We start from the raw sequence: 15,485 nt of genomic DNA on the forward strand, positions 1-15,485 counted from the left end.
ATGCACAGACAAAACAGTTAAATTATAAGAGCCCTCAATGTTAATTAAGGAATAAATATAAATTATTTTAAAATAGCATTTTCTTATAAAAGCCAACTAAAAAATTAGAGACTTTAGACATCACAGAGGTACACATTAACAAGAACAGCTATTATGGGGAAAATAATAAAGACAAAGTAAAATTTATCAACAAAAACAATTTTTACATATTATTTTTCTTCTTTCCATGTTTTAATAAACTGCAAATGTGAAATTTGATGACATACTAATTTTAAAATATTATTCATCTAGGTAAGATTGTATGTGACAACTTTACTGACTATAGTATCAATACGGGGCAGCTGTAACCTCCCAAATGTCCCATTCTGGCAAACTCAGGTGAGTAAGCAGAAATAAATATGAGGATGAGTAGATTTCTATCCTTATTTTAACTAAAAATCCTGCCTATTACTTTATTTTTAAGCTGCCACTAACATGTTTAAATGATAATTGCATCTCCTCAATGAGCACAGTTCCTTATTATTGGAATTGGCAGGGGGCCTTGACATTTGAGTCATCATTTCATTATGTCTATTTCTTACCCTGGTATACAAATTAAATAGAAATAGAAGCCAAATGAAATATAAGAGGAAAAAGCCTGAAGCAGTAATTTTAAAATGAATTAATTTTTCCCAAATCGATAAAATATATAAAGCAACAACATTGATAATAATATATTCTAGTTCGGACATATTTACAAAAATACCAACATCAATTCTAAAGGCCAAAAATGCTTCAAATTCTCCTAGCCAAATATTGTACTCCTGTAAAACAGAAATGAGAGTTTTGATAGTCCCTAAATTAAAGAGAGAGAATAACTCCTTTTAAAACAACTACAAATGTGAACAAAAATATACATTTAACAAGTTTCTTCCATTCTAAAGGACTTCAAAATGGGTAGCAATTATTAAGCATACATATAATATACATATGTGACAATTTGTATTTAAAACATCATATGATCAAATAATACTAATTCATTCAGACTAAAATATCCAAATATGCCAAATAGGAATCCAGGTCTATCCTTATTTTCAAATCACTGAACTTATATGATAAAAACGTTAATTTCCTAAACCACCTGATTCAGTCATATTGAATAAATGTGCATCTTTCTATCATTCTCAATTTTTTTTTTCTTTTTTTTTTTTGAGAGAGAGTCTCACTCTTGTCGCCCAGGCTAGAGTGCAGTGGCACAATCTTGGTTCACTGCAGCCTCTGCCTCCGGCGTTCAAGCGATTCTCCTGCCTCAGCCTCCTGGGTAGCTAGGATTACAGGTACCCACCACCAAACCCAGTTCATTTTTTTGTGTGTTTTTAATAGAGATGGGGTTTCATCATGTTAGCCAGGCTGGTCTCAAACTCCTGACCTCAGGTGATCCACCCACTTCGGCCTCCCAAAGTGCTGGGATTACAGGTGTGAGCCACCGCACCCAGTCATCCTTCCCTAATTTTTTTTAAAAAACTTCATTGAACTTCAAAATTACAAAAATCATCAATCATGAAACGAATCCTATATAGAATCCTATATAAAATCCTCAAGAACGCGTTAAGTGCTGCTTTCAAAGGGCTATTTCCTCATTTATTTATATTACTCCAGAATATGTATAAATTATTTTCACTGAGTCTTTAATTACTTCCACAACTCTTCTTTCCTTTAGCCCAGAGCAACCTGTCATTTCTAATAGCCAATAGCTTCTCCCAAATGCTTGGAAACAGGCTGAATAGCCTAAAAGAACTTTATTTACCCTGGTACAAAATGTTGAAAAGACACTTTACTGGAAACTGAATGACTGTACAAATTTCTGCCTGGAAATTAATGTTATTTTTTCCCTTTAATCACTGAAAGTATATTACTAAATGTAAAAAGTCATGGTTTATTTTTCTTTATATTTTATTATCTATTTTAATGTTGACTTTTAAAAATATTTTACCTGAGGGACAAAATGTTCATTTAAACCTAAATATTTTAAGATTTATTTCTGTTGTCTCTTCATCAATTATTCATAATTTATAATCCAGATTTCCCAAAAGAATTCAAAGAAATCCACAAAAAATTTCCTAGGCTTCACTTTATTCTCTCAACTAGTGATCATGTTCTAAAGCAATGAATCTCTATTTTAATACTAAAATTTAAATAGAAAAGAAGTCTTGAGATAGTCAATCCTCCACTTCTGGGGAATACATTATTCTGCATATTAAGACAAAAATAGGATGTAAACCAGATGTTCCTAGATTATGAAATTTAGAAAAGAACATATTCAAAGTGAAGGTAACTTTTAGCATCTATATTTAAAGATATTGCAGTCATGCCCCACAATGTTGAAATGCTATATTTCTTATAATTTGACTAGAGTCAGTGGAAATATTCATGAGTTTATATTATCAGGTTTTTAGTGAGTTCTATCATTTTTGTAATTGCTATAGCTAGTATTAATAAAGGTCTTCTTTTTATATGCTGAAATAAATTAATGGAGGAGGTAGACACTATGCAAAATGGCTGGGAATGGGGCCAAATCTTTTTACATACATCCAGGGACCAGTAATCTTCTAAATGGCACTTTGAGCTCTCTTGCCTAAATAATTACAAGTACAGCCACCATATAATTTACTGAAATAATTATCCACTCTTCTGGTTCCTATCTCCCATCTCAAGTCCATAGCCACTTACCTTGTCTTTATTTTCAGAGCCAGAAGCCTCAGGCTTGGTTCTAATCACAAACGGGGTAGACAGTCGCAGTAGGACCCTTTCAAAGGTGGCATTAACCTTTGGAGACACAATCTCGAAGCAGTCCTCAAACTTGAGCACTTTGTGAGTGTCACATCGAAGCTGCTTCCTTAGACCTTCCCCCAGCTGAAGGACTGACATGCTGGGGTCAAACATCAAGTGGAAAGGGAAGGCTCTGCAGAAGGTGTTGATGCTAATTCTGAGGTCCGCAGGAACTTGGGAGGTTCCCTGTGGAAGGTTCTTCGTGATATTAGTATTTTCACATTCTTTGATAAGGAAAGTAAGACAGCTACAATTGCCTGGGTTTGAAACATCAGAGCATAGCTTCTCATTTGCAACCTGTTCCACTTCCACGTCCAGCCGATAGATCTTCTTTCCCGCAGCCTTAATCATCCCCAGCATTGCAAACCCCACAATATGGTGAGGGTGGAAGTAGTGGAGCATGAGAGTGCCTTCAGGAAGCTCTTTGCATAGGAAAGAGGGTGACTCCAGAGTGGCCTGTTTTCCAAAAGAAGTTCTAATGTGTTCCAACAAAGCATCAAAGCCGTTAAAAAAGTCCTGCAAAGTGCCACCTACAGCTCGAAGGACTCTCTCATTCTCATGAAAGCATATATTAAAGAACTCTTCACCAAATCTTTCTTGAATTTCCTCAAACTTCAAACCTAGAGGTAAATGGGAAGCAAATGTTAGTGAAGTCTAATATAAAAAATTGAATTTACAGCTTTTTAAGTGCTCATCAAAAGAGTAACTACTGAGTGAAGTAACACAGGTTATTTCTCTTGGATCCACAAATTTTCACATAGGTTAATTCACTCATCTTGAATCAGAAAAAGTAAATTTCAGTTCATCTTCGGGATGCTTCTAAAATGTTAATGAACATGAACCTTTGTTTGTTTTTTAATAGACTACATATTTTTAGACCAGTTTTAGATTCACAGCAAAATTGAGCAGAAGGCACAGTTATTTCCCATATCTCTCTGCCCCCACACACGCACAGCCTGCCCCATTATCACATCCCCCACCAGTGTGGTACATTTATTACAATCTGCGAACCTACATGACGCATGATTATCATCCAAAGTCCAGGGTTTACATTAGGGTTCACTCTTAATATTGCGTATTCTGTGGGCTTAAACAAATGTATAATGATATGTATACACTTATCATATCACCTAGAGCATTTCACTGCCCTAAAAGTCCTGTTTATCCCTTCCTTCCCCCTAACTCTCAGAGCATCAGCTTTTTAAATGTTGCTAATCTAGCTGTTCACCTTTCAATAGCCTTGCAGTAGTTATCACAAATAATATATTTTTCTTTTTCTTAATGATTTCCCCATTCTTCATAGAATATCCAAGTTGCCTACATATTATGTCCATATACCATCCATGTTATCATCTTACTTCTTATCGAAATGCATGTATTAAGTGGAAAATATAAACCAGAGAGGAAATCTATGGTACATGAGCGGGGAGAGGCATCAAGCTATCTGGTGGAAACAAAAGGCTCACATTAGCATTCTCAGGGAAAGACACACAGGTCAGCTAGACCCCAGGGAAAAGGAGACAAAACAAGAAAATAATAATGGCAGAACTGTGGAATGATTTGCATTCTTTCACCCACAAAAGTGAGGGCAGCCAAGAATGGAGTAGGAATCTGATGAGATAAAATTAAAGGTTATTGTTAAGTTTCCTCCATATATAATCACTCCCTGAAGCCCTGGCGAAAGGAGTTCCACCTTATAGTGCTGGATATTATAATGAACAATAAATAAGTGTGCACAATGTATTCCATAGTAATAAGAAGCAGAATCACATGTGATCACAAGATCCCCGCTTGAGGATGATCTGAGGAAAAATGAGGGAATTTATGTGCCAAGGAGGACTATAACACATATAAAAGATTTTGGCCTTCATATTAAAGACAGCTTCTACCTAAAGTCACTCTATTGCTTCTACTTTGACATTGGTTGAAATCAATACATGTAGTTTACATATTCATATTTTCTTACCCCATTTACTTCATCTCATTTGGAAGTCCTGCAAATCAGGCAGGACTGGGAAAAGAAGGTCACTTTGCTAGCGCCCCATTAGAGTACAGAGCAATCTAGGCTGTCTACAGCTTAGTTGCTTTCCTACCTTTATCATGCCCTGAGTGTTCCTCCCAGCCAGAAGTGAGGCAAATGAACAGAGTGAATAATATTATTTTTAAAATAGTCAAAGCACATCTAATATTCTTTAAGAGCTTACTGTAGAGTCTAAAATTTGTGGTAGCCAAGAAATCAGTTTGACAAAGAACTTCTTAAAATCAATGTGATAGGAAAATAAGTAGAAAACCTAAGTGAGAAAGAGTCCCTTTATTAATAAGCATTTCATATTGATTTTGGTTTCATGAATTGGATGCTCAAGACTTGTTGGGAAAGTCACCTATTAAGATAAAAATATCACCACTCATCTCACATTGCCAGGTTACAAGACTGCTCTTCAACATATGTTGCATTCACTAACAATAATGGCAGCCAGAATTGATAATACCAGTACCTATCTGTCCAGTTCTCTAGTGTAAAAGAGAAAACAAGATAGATAATATTCACTGCCATTAGGCTCCTGTTCTGACTGCTCTGTTGAAACTGCTTTCATAAATACTTAAACCAATATATACTGTTTTGTCCTTATCTTACTTAACCTTGTTTGCTCTTTTTCCTTTAATTTGACACTATTAATCAACCCTTCCTCCTAAAACTCTCATCCCTTTTGGCTTATCAAACCATACTCTCCTGGTCTGATTACTCTGTTTTAACACTAATTCTCACTGCCTTCACTAAAACTTCTTTCTATGCCAAATCCTTACATCACCATCACTATGTTTTAACTAGAAAACTCTAACATACAAGTTAAATTTATATACACATTCAATGACAGTCCTTTGTTGCTATGAAATCTTCCAGTTATGACATTCTTATTAAAAACTAAATACAGAATAAATAAAAATTCCTGTAAACTGACCATATATGCTGAACTACAATATTCCATATGCCACTGAAAATATTCCATGGATTGCTTCTAAACTTTGAAGAATTGTATTTTCAAAAGACTTCGGGTCCACGTGCATTGAAGAGAAAAAGAGAAGTTTTTCTAACTTGCATTTCTCATAACATTGAAAAGGCCCTCACAGTTATGGTGCACACAAATGTAAAGACAATACAGTGTAAGCTTATGTTCTGTGTCTAATGCCAGGATCCCGAAGAATCATCCAGAAAATAACAACTAGGTAAGTTCACCATAGGCAACAAACTACTCTTTGCGCAGTTCTATATAAACCCGTAATATTCAATTAACGAATAAAGATTTTTAGTCCCAGAACTGTTAAACTGCACAAGATCAGAAAGGAAGAAAAAACTATTAGATTTGAAAATATTAAAACTAAGAAAAGACTACTTCAACTTTTACAAATATGCTACAAGTCAACAGCCAAGATTTTAATTTTAAACCTTAATCTCAAAATTCAGAAAGCACAGACAAAGTAATTCAATTCAGACAACTGATGCAATTCTGACTCCCAAGGTTCCGCCTACGATTGACGCAAACTCCCTACTTACAGTAAATCACTTGAAACCTATAGACAATGCTCATCTCCTCACATCACAAGATTCTATGACAGCTTGACATCTGGGTCTATAAGAATACATTTCCTCAAGGGGGAAAATTCATAACAAAACTGTTCTTATTAATGGGTAAGTTAAGTTAGAATTTTTAACTACTGTTAATTCACCTGTTTTAAAAAAGGTGAATAGCATAAATGCTGGCATCCGTTAGCTGTAAATGATATAGAATCTGTTCCTTCACAATCTAATCCTGTTGTCTCTCATCTGCTTTCCCACCCCACCTCAGATGGCATTTCTTGAGGACGAGGATCTTGCCCTATTTATGTCTGCATATCTATCACTGGCATAATGCCTGATCCCTGGAGAATAAGCATTGTTTCATAGAAATTAAGCATTCAGCTAAGTATTTGTTTGGTGAATATTACTAACCTTTTAAGGTTGCACTTGTGCCACATCTAAGGATATGAAAACAAAAAGACACGTGATTTTCTCTCGTGGGCCCCTACAGAACATTAAATTACATTATGGTTGGGCTACAACAAGGGTACACATGGAGGTAGAGGAAAGAGAGTATCTGCCTCTCCTCAGGGAGACAATGTTTGAAGGGAGACTTGAATAAAAGAGCAGGTTAGGCAGGGCACAGTGGCTCATGCCTGTATACCTAGCACTTTGGGAGGCTGAAGCAGGCTGATCGCTTGAGCTCAGAAGTTGAAGACCCAACCTGGCCAACATGGTGAAACCCCATATCTACAAAAAATACAATTAGCAGGGTACGGTGGTACAAGCCTGTAGACCATAGTCCCAGCTACCTGGAAGGCTAAGGTGGGGGGATCACTGGAGCCCAGGATGTTGAGGTCACAGTGAGCCGTGATCATGCCACTGCGTTGAGCCTGGGCAGCGGAGGGAGACCCTGTCTCAAAAAAAAAAAAAAAAAAAAAGGCAGTTGGTGGTCCCAGCCTGGGCAACATGGCATAACCCTGTCTCTACTAAAAATACAAAAAAACAGCCAGGCATAGTGGTGCAGGCCTGCAGTCCCAGCTACTCTGGAGGCTGAGATGGGAGAATCACCTGGGCCCATGGAAGTCTAGGCTGCAGTGAGCTGTGACTGCACCACTGTACTCCAGCCTGAGTGACAGAGTGACACCCTGTACTGAAAATTACTGTACAAGAGTGTAAATGTCAGGAAGCATTCACTGGGGAGCCATCTTTGGGAGGAGAAAGAGGATCATGAAAAATAACTAACTGGTACCAGGTTTAATATCTGAGTGGTGAAATAATCTGAACACCAAACCCCCCATGACACAAGGTTACCTATACAACAAATCTGCACATGTACTGCTGAATTTAAAATAATTTTTTTAATCTGTGAATTTAAAAAAAATTAAAATTTAAAAATTAAAAACATATATCAGATATAAATTGTAATAATGCGAAATATGTATAATAAAGATGAAGCCAACCCCAATATGAGTACTCTGAAACAAATTTTTTCACCCAATAACCACATCTAACAAGTGCAATATCACAAAAGTACACTGCAAAACTATCAATGTTACTCCTTCCTTTCAAATCACAAAGCACATGTCCGTGTCTTTCTTATAAAATAGCAGATAGTCCCTTGTAGTATTTGTTCCGTGATCCTTCTATTTTCCATAAACATATTTAGAGGAACAACCTCTAAAAACACTATAATGTAGAATGAGAAAAAAGAAACCAATGGAGGAAGGACTATAACTGAATGAATTACAGAGAGACTTTCCTCTGAATCATGGAAAACCCTAAATCTACAGATGGAAAAAGCATAAATTGCAACCAGAATTGATAAGAAACACACACACACACACACACACACACACACACACACCCCCTAAGAATATCTGGTTGGATTCCTGGAAAAAAAAAAAAAAAAGATAAAGAAGATTTTTTAAGTTGCAAGAAAAAACAAGTAATTAAAAAAATATTTACTTTTCATCTGCAACAATGAAAGCTAAATGATGAGAGAAAAATACAGGTGAGATACTGAGAGAACTGAAACCTAAAGGTTTATGACCCAGAAGAGTATCTGAGAAAGATTCATAGATTCCATCACTCAGTGAAACACCTTAGAAAATGAAAAAAAAAAAAAAATTAATCGAACAACAAATCACTCAGAATGAAGGAGTAGAGGAATCTGGTTAAGAGAAGAAGGAAAAGTAGACATATTAGTGAGCAATTAACCTTACAACACACACCTAGACACACGCTTTCTGATGTATGTGTACATATACATCATGTCCAGATGTGTTTACACATACAAATATCCACAGATTATATACATATTAGATATTATGGATAATGACCTATTACCTGGACAGTTGTAATACGAACACTAATTTTAAATTACTGATACAGGCCAGGCACGGTGGTTCTCACCTGTAATCCCAGCACTTTGGGAAGTCGAGGTGGGCAGATCACCTGAGGTCGGGAGTTCGAGACCAGCCCGACCAACATGGAAAAACCCCATCTCTACTAAAAATACAAAATTATCCGGGCGTGGTGGCGCATGCCTGTAATCTCAGCTACTCAGGAAGGCTGACGCAGGAGAATCGCTTGAACCCGGGAAGCAGAGGTTGCAGTGAGCCGAGATCACACCACTGCACTCCAGCCTGGGCGACAAGAGCGAAACTCCATCTCAAAACAAACAAATAAACAAACAAACAAACTACTGATACATAGAAAAACTACCAAACTACCACAAGGTAAATTTTATTCATATTCTGAAACTAAATAATCGTGGCAAAACACAGGAGTTGGATGGTGAGGAAATGGGAGAAGGTAGAGAAAAGAAAAGTAAATCTATTCTAAAAGTTTCTTCTTAATGGGATTTGAGGGGGTAGGAATAATAATCTTTAAGATATAAAAATAATCTTAGAAAGAAAATAATTGATATTGTTTTAAAATAATACAAAACCCATGGGTCTAATTTTACTAAGAGAAAAAGGAAGATAATCAATAGTGAAATGGGAAATTAGAGTAGAACTCTCCAAATACAAGATCAAATATTATATATATATATATATGTCAAAATGATGAAGACAGCAAAAGACCAGAAACAAAAACAATATAAAATAAATATGATAAATCAAGAAAATCATATACATTATGGATTAAGGTAAATGTAAATGAATAAATCATCCCATTAATTGAGAAAACTCTCACTCCCTCTACAAGAATTGTACTTATAAAAGGTAATTAAAAAATAAAAGATTGAAAATTAATCAACAGGCAAAGAATTCAAAGAAACTGCAAGAAAAAAAGCAGAAATGAGGGGCAGTATTAGTATCAACAAGGTAGAATTAAGGGGAGAAGTGATAAACAGAATAAAAAGAGACAAAGTAAAACAAAATCACAATTTACAAAGAAGACCTAAGAGACATAAACCAAGCAACATTGTAGCTAAATATATAAAGCAAAAACAATTAGGAATTAATTGCTAATGAGTATGGGGTTTCTTTCTGGAATGATGAAAATGTCCTAAAATTGATTGTAGTGATGGTTGCAAAACTTTTGTCAATATATTAACAACCATCGAATTGTACACTTTTGTTGGGTAAATTGTATGGTACATAAATCATATTTCAATAAAGCATTATATATTTTCAGAATTATTTATTTTCAAAATTAAAAATGAAAGAAGAGGCTGGGCACAGTGGCTCACGCCTGTAATCCCAGCACTTTGGGAGGCCAAGGCGGGTGGATAACGCAGTCAGGAATTCGAGATCAGCCTGGCCAAGATGGTGAAACCCCATCTCTACTAAAAGATACAAAAAGTAGCCGGGCACGGTGGCGGCACCTGTAATCCCAGCTACTCAGAAGGCTGAGGCAGAAGAATTGCTTGAAACCCGGAGCAGAGGTTGCAGTGAGCTGAGATCGCGCCATTGCACTCCAGCCTGAGCAACAGAGCGCGACTCCGTCTCACAAAAACAAAAAAACAAAACAAAACAAAACAAAAAGAATGAACGAAGAATTCTATACGACTACAATTATAGTAGGAAACATTAATACATGTCTCTCAGTACCAAGGTATCTAATGAATAAATCAGCAAAATCATAGAGAAATTAAATAAAATTATATACAACAGAACAATGAAGACAGAAGAAAACCTTGATAAAAATAAAATTTTAGTGAAAAACTTCAATGTGTCCTTTTGAGAAACCAAAAGATCAAAAATAAAAAGCAAAATCAGAGAAATTAAATAAATGTTAATAAACAAAAACTAATAAAAAGGCAAAGTCAGAAAAATAAAATTTAATAGCAAAAGCAACAAACTCAAAACATATGTACATGTACGTATGTATTATATGTATGTAAAATACAAAAATTGCTCAAATACTTGACCACAAAAACCCCATAATATTTTAAGATTTTGCAGATCACATTTTAATAACAATAAAAAATTAATAATAAATGGAAATAACAAAAAGGTGGCATATATATTTGAAAGTTAAGCAATACATTCTCTTAGATTACAGGGAAAGTCAAAATTGGAATTATAACTTTTAGAAATCAATAAAAAGGAATCTACATCATACGCAATTCTGAGGTACAACAAAACCATACTCAAGGAAAACATATGCCAGAAATGTTTTCACAACAAAAAAAAAAATAAGTAAATGAAGAGCTTCCAGAGTAAGAAAACTGTAATGAGCTTAAGAGAAAAACCTACAGAGTAGGAATAGATAAAAGCTGAAATTCAGAAAGAAAATAACTAAATTGGAATAAGAATACATAGGCACATATTAAGATGAAATAGATAAATGAGAAAAGAAACATGCAACTTTCTGTGAACAAATGTGTAAATGGAATGGAAATGGGTATCTGGCAAAGTATAAATGACCAAAGTTGACCCAAGAAGAAATAGGCAACCTGAGTTCTGGCTAGCAACTGGGAAAAAAACTAGATAATAGCAAAGTTTTTAAAATATTTTCAGGCTATAGAAAAAAATTAAAATCACTCAATTCTTTTTATTAATCCCATATAACTTTATGTCAAAACCTGATATAGTATACTAAGACCAATTTCTCTTATGAATATTTGCAAAAATAGTAGCAGATAGAATCTAGCAATTTATAAAAGAATAAATCGTCATGACCAAGTAGGATTTATATCAGAAATGAAACGGTAGTTCAGCAGTAGAAAATATATCAGCATAAATTATTACATTCATAAAAGTAAACAAAATAATATGATCATATCAGTAGATTCGGAAAAGTCTGAGATTCAAGTCTTAATAAGCATTTTGAATAAAATAGGATATAAAGAAACTGTTCAAATATAATAAAAGTTCTTTTCCAAAACCAGAAGCAGCTTATTCTAAATAGTGAAATACTAAAAGCATTTCAACTAAAATCAAAATTTTGACAAGTATGCTTGCAATCATCATTTTCAATATTATTTGGAGGTTCCAGAAAATATTGTGAGATAAGAAAATAATCAGTAAACACATTGCAAAAAAGCATAAAATTATGCCTTTTTGCTGAAGTAAATCTGTGTATATGAGAAGTTTTAATACGCCACAGAACAGTATTTCAATTCAAAGGGAAAAGAATGGTTTACTTAATAAATGGCACTAGCCATCTGGAAAACAATAAAATTAAATCCCATCTCATGCCTCAAACAAAATCAAATTCCAGTTCAATTAAAATCTTAAAATGCAAAAGATGAAGCAATAAATATTTTAGAAGATCTAGGGGACTGTATATATGCCTTAACCAAAACAAACATATAAAAAAGATGTAAAAAGATATTTGATTTTGTATGATATAAAGCTAAGCTAAAACTGTCAAAATAATTTAGAATATGATTTTATTTTAATAAAATTATGAGAGTGTGTGTGCTGTGTGTATGTTCATAATGCATCTCCCCCGACAGTCTGCTAGTCTCTCTATCCTAAATACCACTACTTTGTTTTAGACTACCATGATCAGTAGTCAACAATTACACATTTTATCATATTGTTTCTCTGGATAGCCCCTCCAATGACTGCTGCCTTCTGCATAAAGTCTAAAATCAGCAAGGCTTGGTCCAGCTTTTACTTACTGGCCCATCCTTCTCTCTCACAATCCCCCATTTCACACCTTTACACCAGCCATTATGAACCACTTTGAGTTTCCTGAGCATGCTCAGCAATCTCTCTCTCATTTACAGGCTTCTGTACATGGCTGGTTTTGTGTTTTGTTTTGTTTTGTTTTTTAACTAGGATTCTGTTCTCCTGCCTACCCCACTTAGCTAGTTCTCTGCTTCACTCATCTTGCATATCTTCACACAAAAATTCCCTCAGAATGCTTTCCTTGACACTCCAAGACTGAGATAGATGTCTCTACTTCTTAGGCTTCCAAAGCCCCTTGTGATTACCTCCAGCCTACTATTTCCCACACAATAGCTGCTAATGTGTCCAATCCCTCAACCAGACTTAACCTCCTGAAGAAGAAAAAGGAAATGTCAACTAGGCAACCAAAAAAGAGTAGATAGCTAGGGGAGGAAGGAAACCATTCCAGACTGAAAAAAACATATATGCTAAGGTCCAGAAAGAGAAACCATGGAGTTTTAGAGAAACTAAATGAAGATCACTACAGTAACCCTAATCTTTGGTACCGTGCCTTGTCTGTGGTGAATCTATAAAAGAATAAAGCAATGAATTAATGAAAACACAAATACATCTGGATGTGACTGATCATATGTCCATGCATAATATATGTAGTAGATATAAATTCACATGTGTGCATATGCCATTTCTCCATTGCTATATTTAGTACCCTTCAGTATTCACTGGCAGGCCTTTTAACACAAGCGTGGGCAAGTTATGCCAAATGACTAATTTAATAGGTGTGAATGTTTATTGTTTGACAAATTCTTGTTCCTTTACCAACAAGGAGCCACAGGTGTTGAGTGCCAAGAAGTGGACAGGTTCAGGGAAGCACATGTCTAATCATGCAACCTTCTCAGGCCTCTGTGCTATGCCTGCTATCAGATGCTGGCCACATGGCAGGTGACAAAGAGCTCATCACATTCCCCAGCCTTCCTTCTCCAGCACCCTGGCATATGGCCAGAGAAGACACAAAGCCAGCAGCAGCCCAGCAGCAGTGAGGTGCAGAGTCAAAGAACGAGCAAACATGAGCTAATTACAAAAAGGAGCTGCTGGAGCACCTGCTTCAGCTCTGTGCCCACACCTGGCCCCTTCTGGAATGCAATCTGCCACACTGAAAATAGGACAGTGGCTCCCAGACTTTGGAATCTCCCTGCAGATAAGTATTCTCATCATTTCTCACGCCTGTACTTTTTACCAGTCTCTTACCTGCTGGTGAGGAAGGTGGGGGAGGGGATTACTGTGATATACATAGATTCTGGCTTTTGCTGATGACTGGCCCTGTTCAAACTGGAGTCCACAGGAGAGGCAGCAAGAGAGCATGATTTCCACATGGATCGATCCTCAAAGGGCTTACTCAGAGCTGTTAATCAATGCTAATACCTCCTTCATGGTCACATTTTTATTTATTTCTTCTAAAAAAAAAAAAGGGATACATGTGCAGAATGTGCAGGTTTGTTACATAGGTATACGTGTGCCATGGTGGTTTGCTACACCTATTGACCCGTCCTCTAAGTTCCCTGCCCTCACCCTCCAACACGCCATGGTGTGTGTTGTTCCCCTCTCTGTGACCATGTGTTCTCAATGTTCAACTCCCACTTATGAATGAGAACATGCAGAGTTTGGTTTTCTGTTCCTGTGTTAGTTTGCTGAGAATGATGGCTTCCAGTTTCATCCACGTCCCTGCAAAGGACATGATCTCACTCACTTTTATGGCTGCATTTTATTCCATGGTGTGTATGTACCACCTTTTCTTTATCTTACAGTCTATCGTTGATGGACATTTGGGTTGGTTCCATATCTTTCCTATTGTAAATAGTGCTGCAATAAACATACATGTGTCTTTATAGTAGAATGATTTATACTCCTTTAAGTATATACCCAATACTGGGATTGCTGGGTCAAATGGTATTTCTGGTTCTAGATCCTTGAGGAATCACCACACTGTCTTCCACAATGGTTGAACTAATTTACATTCCTACTAACAGTATAAAAGCATTCCTATTTCTCCACAGCCTCACCAGCATCTACTGTTTCCTGACTTTTTAATAATCACCATTCTGACTGGCATGAGATGGTATCTCATTGTGGTTTTCATTTGCATTTCTTTGATCAGTGATGTTGAACTTTTTTTCATAATTGTTGGCTACGTAAATATCTTCTTTTGAGAAGTGTGTGTTCATATCCTTTGCCCACTTTATGATGGGGTTATTTGGTTTTGTTTTTATAAATATAGTTAAGTTCCTTGAAAATTCTGGATATTAGACCTTTGTCAGAAAATTGCAAAAATTTTCTCCCATTCTGTAGGTTGCTGTTCACTCTGATGATAGTTCATTTTGCTGTGCAGAAGCTCAGCAAATTAGATCCCATTTGTCAATTTTGGATTTTGTCGCAATTGCTTTTGGTGTTTTTGTCATGAAGTCTTTGCCCGTGCCTATGTCCTGAATGGTATGGCTTAGGTTTTCTTCCAGGGTTTTTATGGTTTGGGGTTTTACATTTAAGCCTTTAATCCATCTTGAGTTAATTTTTGAATAAGGTGTAAAAAAGGGGTCTAGTTTTACTTTTCTGCATACAGCTAGACAGTTTTCTCAGCACCATTTATTAAACAGGAGATTCTTTCCCCATTGCTTTTTTGTCAGGTTTGTCAAAGATCAGATGGTTGTCAATGAGTGCTGTTATTTCTGAGGTCTCTGTACTGCTCCATTGGTCTATGTCTCCATTGGTACCAGTACCATGCTATTTTGGTTACTGTAGCCTTGTAGTATACTTTGAAGTCAGGTAGCATGAGGCCTCCAGCTTTGTTCCTTTTGCTTAGGGTTGTCTTGGCTATACAGCGTCTTCTTTGATTCCATAAGAAATTTAAAATAATTTTTTCTAATTCTGTGAAGAATGTCAATGGTAGTTTGATGTGAAAAGCACTGAATCTATAAATTACTTTGGGCAGTATGGCCATTTTCACGATATTGATTTTTCCTATCCATGAGGATGGAATG

The 15,485-nt window shown here is 35.9% G+C and overlaps 1 protein-coding gene across 2 annotated transcripts in view; it reads right to left on the bottom strand.

The window, feature by feature from the left end:
• Positions 1-15,485, bottom strand: part of GUCY1A2 (guanylate cyclase 1 soluble subunit alpha 2) — a 525,457-nt gene that overhangs the window by 256,938 nt on the left and 253,034 nt on the right. For both annotated transcript variants that reach the window (XM_074015141.1, XM_045371095.3), the window contains exon 4: positions 2,710-3,428. In XM_074015141.1, the coding sequence (XP_073871242.1) occupies positions 2,710-3,210 (501 nt within the window). In that variant the 5' untranslated portion in view covers positions 3,211-3,428. The remainder of the gene's footprint in view (positions 1-2,709; positions 3,429-15,485) is intronic.

Source organism: Macaca fascicularis, chromosome 14, assembly GCF_037993035.2.
Source record: "Macaca fascicularis isolate 582-1 chromosome 14, T2T-MFA8v1.1".
NCBI classification, from domain to species: Eukaryota; Metazoa; Chordata; class Mammalia; order Primates; family Cercopithecidae; genus Macaca; species Macaca fascicularis.